The sequence below is a fragment of the Telmatherina bonti genome (assembly GCF_933228915.1).
Source record: "Telmatherina bonti genome assembly, chromosome: 4".
Lineage (NCBI taxonomy): Eukaryota > Metazoa > Chordata > Actinopteri > Atheriniformes > Telmatherinidae > Telmatherina > Telmatherina bonti.
In genome coordinates this window covers 11,317,098-11,328,423 of record NC_136622.1, presented here as the reverse complement: position 1 = coordinate 11,328,423, position 11,326 = coordinate 11,317,098, and the positions used below count along the sequence as shown (strand labels likewise).

The 11,326-nt window shown below is 38.7% G+C and overlaps 1 protein-coding gene across 1 annotated transcript in view; it reads left to right on the top strand.

Annotated features, from left to right (window-relative positions):
• The first annotated feature begins 6,750 nt into the window (after positions 1-6,750).
• Positions 6,751-11,326, top strand: part of LOC306754765 (serine/threonine-protein kinase SBK1) — a 5,793-nt gene continuing 1,217 nt past the window's right edge. Inside the window, exons 1-3 of the mRNA XM_079238845.1 lie at positions 6,751-6,888; positions 8,124-8,286; positions 9,698-9,900. Of these exons, the coding sequence (XP_079094971.1) occupies positions 8,124-8,286; positions 9,698-9,900 (366 nt within the window). The 5' untranslated portion in view covers positions 6,751-6,888. The remainder of the gene's footprint in view (positions 6,889-8,123; positions 8,287-9,697; positions 9,901-11,326) is intronic.

Here is an 11,326-nt window from a genome sequence, read left to right as displayed (position 1 = left end):
GTGAGTAAGAATTAACAATAACTAGTGGTAAAGATGAGAGTAATGATTTTAAATGCCAGCATTGTACTGAATGAACGGTGGCTGTTTGTGGCTACAGTTTCTTTTAGACATAAGTGTGTTTTTTCTGGGTGTGTTAGTGTCCAGTGGCCTCAGGCGTGGTGATGACTGCATAGTGACTGCAATGCAGGTACCTGTGTCAAACTTGCATGCATGTGTGCTGTGTTTTCTGCTGTTTTCTGCACCTTTTTTTTTTTTTAAAAAAAGTTGATATTGCAGTTTGAAAACTCAAAAGGTCTCTCACTTCACAGAGAATTGTCCACTGTCCTCTAAATGTCCATTTAGAGGCAAACAGTAGTGAAAATGGTGGCTTGTGGACCAAAGAAGACATAAATGGTTCAGTAAACGGCTTTTTGATTTATTCTCATAAATGGAGAGTAAAAACGTAAGAATTAATCTAATAAAGTGATTACATATCATAAAGTTACATAATAGTATATTACAACTCTGTAATCGAAACACTTTTTTTTTACATGTCCCCGGACGCGTCGTAGGGGGTCATGTGAACAGTTCATCTCTAGCAAAGATGGTGGATGTGGAACAAACAGCAAATTTCAGAGTTTTACAATGAATTAGAAAACTAAATGAACGAGAAAGCTGCAGCAGATTCTCCACAGCAAGTAGAAAACCCTAAAATAGCGCGACGTGGTTTCCTTGCATAAGCCACAATTAAGGTTGAGTCTCATCAACTGGACGAGATTTAACAAGAACTGAGGCTTAATGCGCTTAAACACTGTTCAATGGAAACACCTGCAATTTGCAGTTGTTTGTCCAAACCTATAAATATTGCTTTTGCTTAGCGTGAAACTGTAATTGAAACACAGCCACAGACTTTAGAACGTGCCAATGGATTTTTTTACTGCTGGCTCTGGTCTAAATCATCATTGTAATCAATAAACGGCTCTCTATCGACGTTTCATGTTAATGGTCAAGTTGAGGGGAAAAAAGATTTAGTTACTCAATGCACCTCATAAAAAGTCATTAGGTTCATTTGAACCTTTTTCTTTTTTAGGTGTAAATTGTGTGAGATGGGAACAACTTACTTCTTTGTTGTTGTTGTAATATTGATCAACTTCGATAAAATTCTTCCCCGATTTCCCAATCTGAAAGTTTTGACAGTTTTTCAGAGAAGTTAAGACACTGCTCACTTCACACAAAAAATACTCATAAGAATACTTTAAAAACATGTAACTATAATTCCAAGTATCACTTTGCCTTAACTTTGACCACCTTTATTTTCTATAATAATGATAAAATAATAGTGCAATAAGAATACTAGAAAGCTTTGCCGTGAATACTTGCATTAAATTTCAGATTGTTTTTCCTGCTGTTGCTGTTTTATGATCCCTAAGGATACTTACCAGATTTAAACTCTGCAGTTAAAGTATTTCTGTACATTTATCTCATTTGATAATTTGATTATACAATCAGCTTTATGTCAACCTGACCATGATCTTTTCCTAAACATTATTAAGTAATATCACTGCGTAAACCAAACCAAGTATTTTGATGCTTGTTGCCAGTGACAATCTATATGATGCGGAAAGTAAACAGCAAATGAATGAAAACAAAGAAACAGAGAAGAAGCTCTTCTAAGGTGGTGAAAAGTTCTTTTTGAGACTTTCCTTCCACCCACTGTGTGTTGTGACTAATTGTGTTGTGTTGTGGCTAAATGTCTTATGTTGTGTCTTTTTGTTTTGCTGTGACACTTCAGGGCCACCGTACAGGGCCACCATAAGGGTGATGTTCTTTAGCATTTACTGTCTGGTTAAATATCACTACAACCAGTGTGTTCGACATCAGGGCTAAAAAGAAAAGAGAAAATGATTGACTGAGACATTCTGCTGCTGACTGACATCTTTTACACTAATGGAAACTTTGACTCAAGCTACTGATGAACTTTCCAAGGTTTAGATGCAGAAACTATTTCACTTAATATCCCCACCGGTCAGCTGTGGTATCTTTACAGATCATCATCAAATGCAGAAGACTTCCAAATGCCTCTGTGCTATGATTTACTTGATAGCTTCCTCTTCACGGTGATATTTGCAAGCTTACAAGTCAAACTAAAGTTCATGGTGCATCTTTATGGAGCTTGACCTAAAATGTTTGCCAAAGTAAACAGCAAGAACTCATCCTGCGAATGGATGGTTGATCAGTTCACATAGCTCTTAGTTCCATTCCTGTGGGACTATGAAGACTTAAGTGGAATCGTAATGGGACAGGAAGCTGGAATACGAACTCTGTGTCTGGCGCCTTGAGGACCACTCAGCACCGTCTTGCATGTAAAGGATCCCAAATATGACATGACTCCATGTTTGTGGCGACAGCGTAACATGATGAGCACAAACTTCAAAACACACTTCACTACATAACTGTAATCACCCACGGCAGCCTGACCGTACACCGGGGTGGGTTGCAGTGATGAAAGCTGGAGAACATAAAATTTATAGGGGTGGAATTCAAAGAAAATAAAGAAGGAGATACAACTTACATAGCTTCTCATCTTAAAATGTAAAACTTCAACACAAACTCTTAATTTTGATGGATAGCGTTAAAACTAAAAGACTTCATGCCAGTTATTTCCAACTAAATGACCTTTATAGTTTGAAGGAAAGCCAGAAGCTCTGGACCACAGCGTCTGACACCTCATTAAACCGCCACAGCCATGCAGAAGCCAACACACCAAAGTATCTGTTTCTTTGAATCATTAGTTCAGCTCAATGCACCATCCACCCCAAAAATAACTGCCACACTGGGGTCGAAATGTTGAGTGAGTTAATAGTGAGTGTGTTGCCGATCAACATCCACACACTTATTTGTACACAGGTGCAACAACAACTACACTGGCTCCACTAGCTTGTAGGTGACACTCTGGAGGACATGTTGTGTATGAGTGCCAAAGTTTGAGTTCATTTGTGTCTCACAGCCCAGAGCCATGAAAGTAAGACTCCCTTCGGGCTTGGTTCAGAATGTGCAAGCCCAACATGCATTCAGTGTCATGCTAATGTCATGTGTGCATGTGTACCAATACAATACAGTCCATTGTAACTTAGTTATAATTCAGTTGAACCACACTTGTCCATTTCATTGTAGATATGTTCATTTATTTTTCTGGTGAGTTTAAAGCAAGCAGCATCCTCCGGCGGTTAAAAGTGAAGCATATGCCAAAGTGCATAAAACTGCAGTGCCCCCTTCATCCACTAGGGGCTGCCTCCAAAACAGAGCAAATCCCCATAGGCTCCCATGTTAAAAAGGCCAACTTCACAGCAGAAATAAACATGTTTATAGCCTCATCCGTTTGCTCAAAAAGTCTGCTTTGTTTGGAGAAATGTGAATGTGCCAAACGAATTCAGATTCGGATCAAAGAAGTGGACTCTGTCCACCAACAAATGCAGGTCTCGGTCCATTTCTAAGCAGACAAAATACAGGAAGTGGACTACTAGTAAAATCACATCCTGCATTTTTCTGTAGCATTGCATTGTGGGTAGCTATGGCGTTAAGAGTCCTCTGCCTCATCTGTTGTTCATACTCCGTCCATTGTTGCAGTGTATTTCTGTGGTGATAGTTTCATTTCCATGTTTAGCGGAGGAAACAGTTTTCGTCGTCACAGGGTTTTGTCTTTTGTTTTGCTAAAAACTAGAGCAGCACCACCTTTGACAGTAATTGGGATTTATTATTCCAGTGGTTTTGGCTCTTTTCACCAAAGTGCAGCATGAATGCGATCTTAGTCCGCATGGATTCACCCCCCTGTAATCTAGCATAGATATCTGTACATTTTCATATATATATATATATATACACACATATATATATATATATATTTTTTTTTTTTTTAAAAGGTTTTTTTTGTGGAAATATTCATAATTCTTTCTTGTGTCAATATCAAGGTTCATTGCAATATTAAAATGTCATTGGCAGGACAATAACATTTTGAATGCAGTGTGTATTCTTCATCACAAATCAGCAATAAAAAATGTACATCTGTGATCGTTACATCTGTGATCGTTACAAAAATGTACACCTGGGTATCTATATGTAATGAACATTACATATAGATACCCAGGTTTGATGCTATCTTAGCACTATGTATTTCTGAGATCTGGTTAAAACAAAACAACAACAAAAGAAAAGAAAAGCATCAGAAGTCAAATCTCTTGGTCAAAAACCCTGATTTATATATTATAAATTATTCCATATAAAGGTAACTGACCATGTAAATAATAAGTGTTTAATTTGTTTTTATCTAGTCAAACATTAGATGAAGTCATAACTGAACATAAATCATGTTATACATCTGGAGGCAGCCATGGGTTTTTCTTACGTTGTACCAAAACACATGGTTGTTGTTGGCAGCATGATATTGAATTCCAACTTCCCACTTTGAGGCACACTAAATGTAGCGTGATGTCTATGACAAAAGAAATCATGCAGTGCCAAACAGCACAGATTAAAGTGAACCAGGACAATTGAACGCTGAGCAATTCAGAGCACTACTCCTTTGTCTTTGTCAGAACCACTTTGATGGAATTAAATCATGAAATAAAATTCAACTGTTAACATTTGTATGAAAAAACGGAGATAAAACTGTAATCTTAAGGTTTTCTATTTACTTTTATTCTTAAAGTACCACTCAGTCTATACTTTTCATCATTACTGCAGTCTGACAAAAGCATCCGACCCATGTGTCATATGCTCAGCTGGTCACAGCAGTGTCGTTTGTGAAGTGGAAATAAATCCCCTCGTTGCTTGACAGACCTTTCAGACATTAAGTTGAGAGTCACTATATGTGACTTTAGTTCTGTAAATCTGTATAAATCTGTTTTACAGAAAAAAGAAAGCATTTTTGTTGCCTTTGTCTTTGTGTTTTTTTTAAAGTTAAAATAGATAAGATGCATTTTTATAGTTTTCTTTTGCTAACTGCGTTCTATAACCATGAACTGTGCTATCAACTGTGCACAAACACTAGATGTGGATAAACTAACTTGGTGGAAAGCCATTTTGCATGAGTATACAGAACCTGTAGACCACATTAGACAATAAAAACTACTATATATTGAGGCCTGAAGGAGCTTATGATCATGCAAGCACTAGCTATAGCCAACTAGTGCTAGCCCGTGAATTTGACCCTTTGCTAAGCCCCATCCCCCATGGTTACCTCCGCCAATGTGGTTTTGTTTTACCCGACGTTTATCTGTTTGTTTGTTTTCTGTCTGTTTGTGTTCAAGATAGCTCAAAAGGTCATCGACAGATTTTCATGAAATTTTCACGAGTTGTTGGAAATGTGAAAAAGAAGAACAGATTTAATTTTTTTTGACGGATCACCATTTTTGATCCAGGAATTTTTTAAAGGCCTTGATGGAGGTTTGTGCTCTCCAAGTGCTTTTCTAGTTACTGTTGCTACACTGCTCAGCTTTCTGCTCCCCCATTTTCCTCCTGCAAAACACATAGATATCTCAGTGATTTTAGTTATATTCATTAATTCTCGAAATCGTTTAATCCCAGCTGGCATTAGACGAAAGGCAGGGTACACCCTGGACAGCTTGCCAGTCCATCGCAGGGCCACACAGAGACAAACAACCACTCATGCTCACACTCACTCCTAGGGGCAATTCAGAGTAACCAGTTACCCTAACATGCATGTCTTTGGATGGTGGGAGGAAGCCCGAGTACCTGGAGAGAACCCACGCATACACAGGGAGAACATGCAAACTCCACACAGAAAGGCCACTGACCAAACCCCTCCCCAGCCAAGGATCAAACCAGCAACCTTCTTGCTGTGAGGCCACAGTGCTAACCACTATTCCACCGTGCAGCCCAATTTAAGTTATATTTAAAAGAAAGTCATTTCAAATGTCTGCAGAAAGAGGTTAAAAATTCTGTGACTGCAGAATACTTTGAGTACATTCATAACATCATTTGCAGATTGTCAAGAAGAAGACATTGAAACTGACTCAGCCTTCCTATTGAAAGAATCCTCCCCACGTCTTTATAATCTATACTAGCCTACACTTATTTTACTTAATAAATGATTGTAGAACAAAAATGTAAGAAATGTTTAAAGCTCTGAAAGGATCATAGCACTTATTAGATGTTATTCCAAACATGGGGAACAGGCTCCTCTACCACATTGTCATCTCATCGGTTACCAACATCTAGGGAGTTCTACAACATACAATAAGAAGTCCTGGGTCATAAATAATGACTCCATGGGAGTACCCAAGGTGTACCTATGTGACACAAAGGGAGCCTGATCATACATCGAGGCTTCGATGAGTTGCGAGTGACTTGAATAAATTTGACTATCAACCACTTCATAGCAATTGCCTTGCTAATTTAATCCATGAGACTTGACATTCGCCTGCTGACCACATACCATAAAGAACAAACCAAAATTTGTGAAAGGAATACAAATGTCAGGCTATTTTGTTTGTAGATTTTTGTTTGTAATTTCATTAGGAAAAGTGCATGCTTCACCAGCGCACAGCACATGTGCATGTCCATGCTGATTATTCTATATGTAGGTATGTGTGTGTGTGTGTGTGTGTGTGTGTGTGCAACTTTGTAGAGGCGGCGTAATCAGCTGTTGAAGTAGGCTCTGGGCGGTCACAGCAGTTAAGAGCAACGCTCTGCGTCAGCCAGTGCAACACTTCCATGCAGCAGCAGAAGCAGCAGTGAAGGTGAAGCAGTGGAGGGACCGACGTCCAGCTTGCATATTGATTACTTGCTTTTTCTCATGCGTGTGTGAGTGTGTTTGTGAGTTTTTTGTGATTGGACTGCTTGTTACTTAGTCTCCAGTAACTGTGTTGGGATAAAGTCTTGAAAAAAAAGGTAAGAATCCAGAAGTTATTAATGTCTAATCCTTAACATGAATCTAACAACATGATTAAAAAATGGCTCCACCTATTATAGTACAAAAAAATGATCTGTTATGTCATGCTGATTTATAGCATAGGATGTACATTGTTATATGAAAAGACGGTTTCATTGCAATAAAAAACAAAGTTAAACAAAAGGTGTATAAAAATGACTATTTATCGTAAAATAAAATGTAGACATTGATTATAATTTGCATGTTTACATCAGTTCAGAAACACTGTACATTGTATTAAAGACTATTTAAGTTTGACAGAAACAAAGTAAGACATGATATAAATGTAAATGAATGACTCACAACACAAACACCTGAAAGATGGATCTTCCACTACACAAAGGAAATCTGGTTATATATGCACAGTATATCTAGGGAAGTGGTGACTGAGAATAATAAGAGAGTAAATCAGTTGTATTCAGTAAGTGAAACTTGAGTGGAGTTTAACTTGTGCAGTTTTTAACTAAAAAGTCCACGATATGATCAGTCAGAGTTTTCGTCCATATCAATCAATGAGAACCATGACGAAGAGGTCTGAAATGTTGAGCTTGTGAGCATGCTAATACCGAGCTTAAGCCAGATCCTGCTCACTATTCATTGACAGAACTTTTTATCTTTAGACAATAACATATTACAATATTACTCAAACATCTTAACCATTAAGTGCCTCTTCTTCTTTCTGGGCCACGGCATTTGAGAAATTATTATTAAAATATGCACATAAATCACTGTGGAAACTTGAATAGTTTAGTCTGAACAGCAAAGATTTTGAATCCAACACTTGGTGTGCAGAAAAGACCAGGATGCAAAACTCAGAATATGTATGACATAGTTTAAAACTGAAAGAAGATACAATAAATATAAATATATGAAGATTTTTAAAAAAAGAAAAAGTAAAAAAAAAACACCAACAGATACAATACACAAGCACTCATGCTGATTTACATCAATGGTGTGGAACATTTTGTGAACTGAAGGAAAAAAGGTCGAGCTGTACTTGGAGGCAGATTGTTAAGAAGATTGTCACTGAGGGGGGGGGCAGTGGTTTGCTGAAACTTACAGTAATATGATGAAATGCTTGTTTCTAAAATAAAGTAATTGGCATTGTGTTGCGTTTAAGTGTAAAACGTAAGGATAGTCTCAGACTTCTTTAACAATGAATAAATAAAAGAATGTTTTCACATTGTCTGACCAGATGATTGAACTGGACCTTGCTGATGGCAGCCTGATCGACGAGTTGATGGAGCTGACGGCGCAGAGCATTAGTCAGCTGGAGATCCAGGAACGTTTCAACATCATCAAGGAGATCGGCCGAGGAAAATACGGCAAAGTGCTCCTGGTCACGCATCGCTTCAGGGGTATGACCTTGTATTATTCAAACCTCTGTCTCTGTTTACATGCTTTAGCTGTTTACACTAGCATTACCTATCACTAACATTTTTTACATGTCCTTATCCGTAAAACTCTAAGTAAGGAATAAATGTGTTTTATGATTCTTGTATTAGTAATTACAAATAACCTCTGGCTCCAAATACTGCCAGCAACAACAACAAGCAAGGTTATGTTCACTTCTTAGACTGGCAATTTCTTTTAAAGTACCTAAAATCTGTCCTTAATACCTCAGTAAAGCTCTTTATAACCCCACCCCCCATGGGCAAGATATCTAGTATCCAACTGTCATGAAAAACTTTTACCTGTGAATATCTTTGTCTGATTGTAAATCAACAAATCTATTTTTCAAGTGGAACCAGATTAAGAACTTCCATCCATCCATCTAGTTTCTTAACCACTTAGTCTAATTCAGGGTAATGAGAAGATGGAGCATATCCCAGCAATGAGAGAGGCAGGTTACACCCTGGGCAGTCCATCATAGGACCAGCACAGAGAGACAACCATTCCCACTCACTCTCACTGCTAGGGACAATTCAGAGAAACCTCTTAACCTAACATGCATGTCTTTGAATGGTGGGAGGAAGTAGGAGTTGGAGAGAACCCATGCATAATCAGGGAGAACATGCAAACTCCACACACAAAGTCCACCGTTCGAGCCACCGCCCAACCAAGGCCTGAACCGGCAACCTTCTCGCTGTGAGTCCACAGTGGTAACCACTGAATAAAGAATATCTTTATTGTCATTGTGACAGATTGGATGGTCTTTCACCCGCAAAAACATCAAATATTAAGACAGGTCTTAAAAAGAAACACAAAATAACTGCACAAGAATACATCAATGGGAAACTATAACTAACATTCACACACGCACAGCCATGCTTGTACACACTCTTACTCAAACTTTTGCCCAGCGTCTGTAGCCAGATGAGGTATGCTAAATGGAAAATTAGATACAGCAGTGACCCTGACAGTGCAGATGGTGGTTAGGGAGTTCCTGGGACTGCTGATGAAGCTGAACCTGAACCACAGCGAACACTACTAGTTAGTGAGCCCTGCATGCATGCTGTACGAGGCCTCACTGAGCTCTATTGACTGTAAGTGCAGCTCAGGTGACCAAAGACAGAGCGGAGCCAAAGAGAAGAAAGGAGCAAGTTGGTGTAGACCAAGCACGAGTTGGCACAATGCCGTCAGGCTCATGGCCTGCAGGACATGAGAGTATAGCAGAAAAGCTTAAGATATGCTTCAGGATTTAGGAAATATTCAGCAAGATCCAAAAACACCTCACTAAGGCAGTAACCACAAGTGTTTGTAATTCGTAAATCTTCAGAATAAAGGTGATGTTGATATTCTGATAAGTCTGGTATGGATGATCTGCAGGGACTCCCATGGCCTTGAAAGTGATGCCTAAAGCCTCAACTAAGCTGCAGGGCTTTCTGCGTGAGTACTGCATCTCCTTACACCTCTCCTGCCACCCCTGCATCGTGGGCCTCTTTGGCATTGCTTTCCAGTCCAAAGAACACTACTGCTTTGCCCAGGAGCTTGTCATTGGAAGAGACCTATTCGCTGTAATCCAGCCAAAGGTGAGTCCCTTATTGTTTTAACAGGACTGAAGCAGGACTACGGACTATGCTACCAGAGCTGTTAGGTCATATTTAAAGGCACTGTGCATTAGGCGGAATGCTAATGATACCATCTAGTTCGTCTAACTAATAATAAAACTAATATGGAGTTAAAACTTTCAGAATATCAAAAACGTTCATGTTGGTATGCTTGATTTTACTTTCACGAAACAAAATGTAACGGTGACACTGAATATATTAATCAAAATTCTTTAATTAATCATCAAATTTTGATGTGTGTTTAATCCTGAGAGGAATTGCCTTGGTAACCGTACTGTGAAAATACAGAGGTTTGGTTACATATTGCTAATATTAGCCACAAGAAAATGCATATCAATTCCTGATGGCATTAAATGAAGGGCAATTAAACTGAAGTTAGTCAGACTTTAGATAACATGAAGCCAATGAGAATTAAGCCTGGTTGTACTCCAACAATTTTATATATTTTCACATTGTTATAGACCTTTTGTTGACATTGTATGAAGAAAAATACCAAACTGTGTTCTATAATGCATCAGATAAAGTTGTCAGGCTAAGTATTTTTATCCCCAACTGATTGTAATTTAGCTAATTAAAATGTTTATGTTCTTATTTTCCAGAGAAAAAAAGCTAGCTTAGAGTCAAAGTGTCAGCTAGCTTAGAGTCAGAGTGTTAGCTAGCTAGCTTAGAGTCAAAGTGTAGCCTGTTAGCTCTGGCAGTGCTGTGTTCTTTGGAAATACAAGACTGGTGTCAATCCAGTTCTGTCCTTTTCCTTATCTGAAATCTTTTTTCCTACAACCATTTTTGTTTTAAGACATAATATTGTGTCCTGGTTGTCTTCAGATGATCGTTTTGTTCAGTTCTCTGCCATTTTGCTATGAAAAACATGTGGTGGTTGCGCTCTTGCTGAGGTATTTTATAGTTAAGGAAGGTCGAGGTCTGCGAGAGGAGCGAGGAGGTGGTGATTTATATAAACATAAATGAACACATGGCCAGACTGGCTGGTAAACACAAAGCTTGGGATTAACACAGAGACGGTGTGAGACGTGAAGTGTGCCATACTCCATATGAATTCCATCATTCCAGAAATAATTATTTTCTGCTAATTGCCCCTTTGAGCTGGATTTATATACACTCATGCACGCAGCATCTGGCACAGGTTTGATGCGCACCAATTTCCAAACCCAACATACAACACACACCCCTGCTTGCAGCACAGTTATGCAGAATTACTCCCTTGTCATTGGCCAGATTGTGATAACACATCCCCGGATAAAGTGGAACTTCTCCTGTGCAGTAACCACTGAGGACAGACTGCAACATGATGATATACGTTCGAGTACGAGACCACATTTCACCAGGATCAGCTGGCCTACAATATACATAGATAGATCCAGCTACAGACATG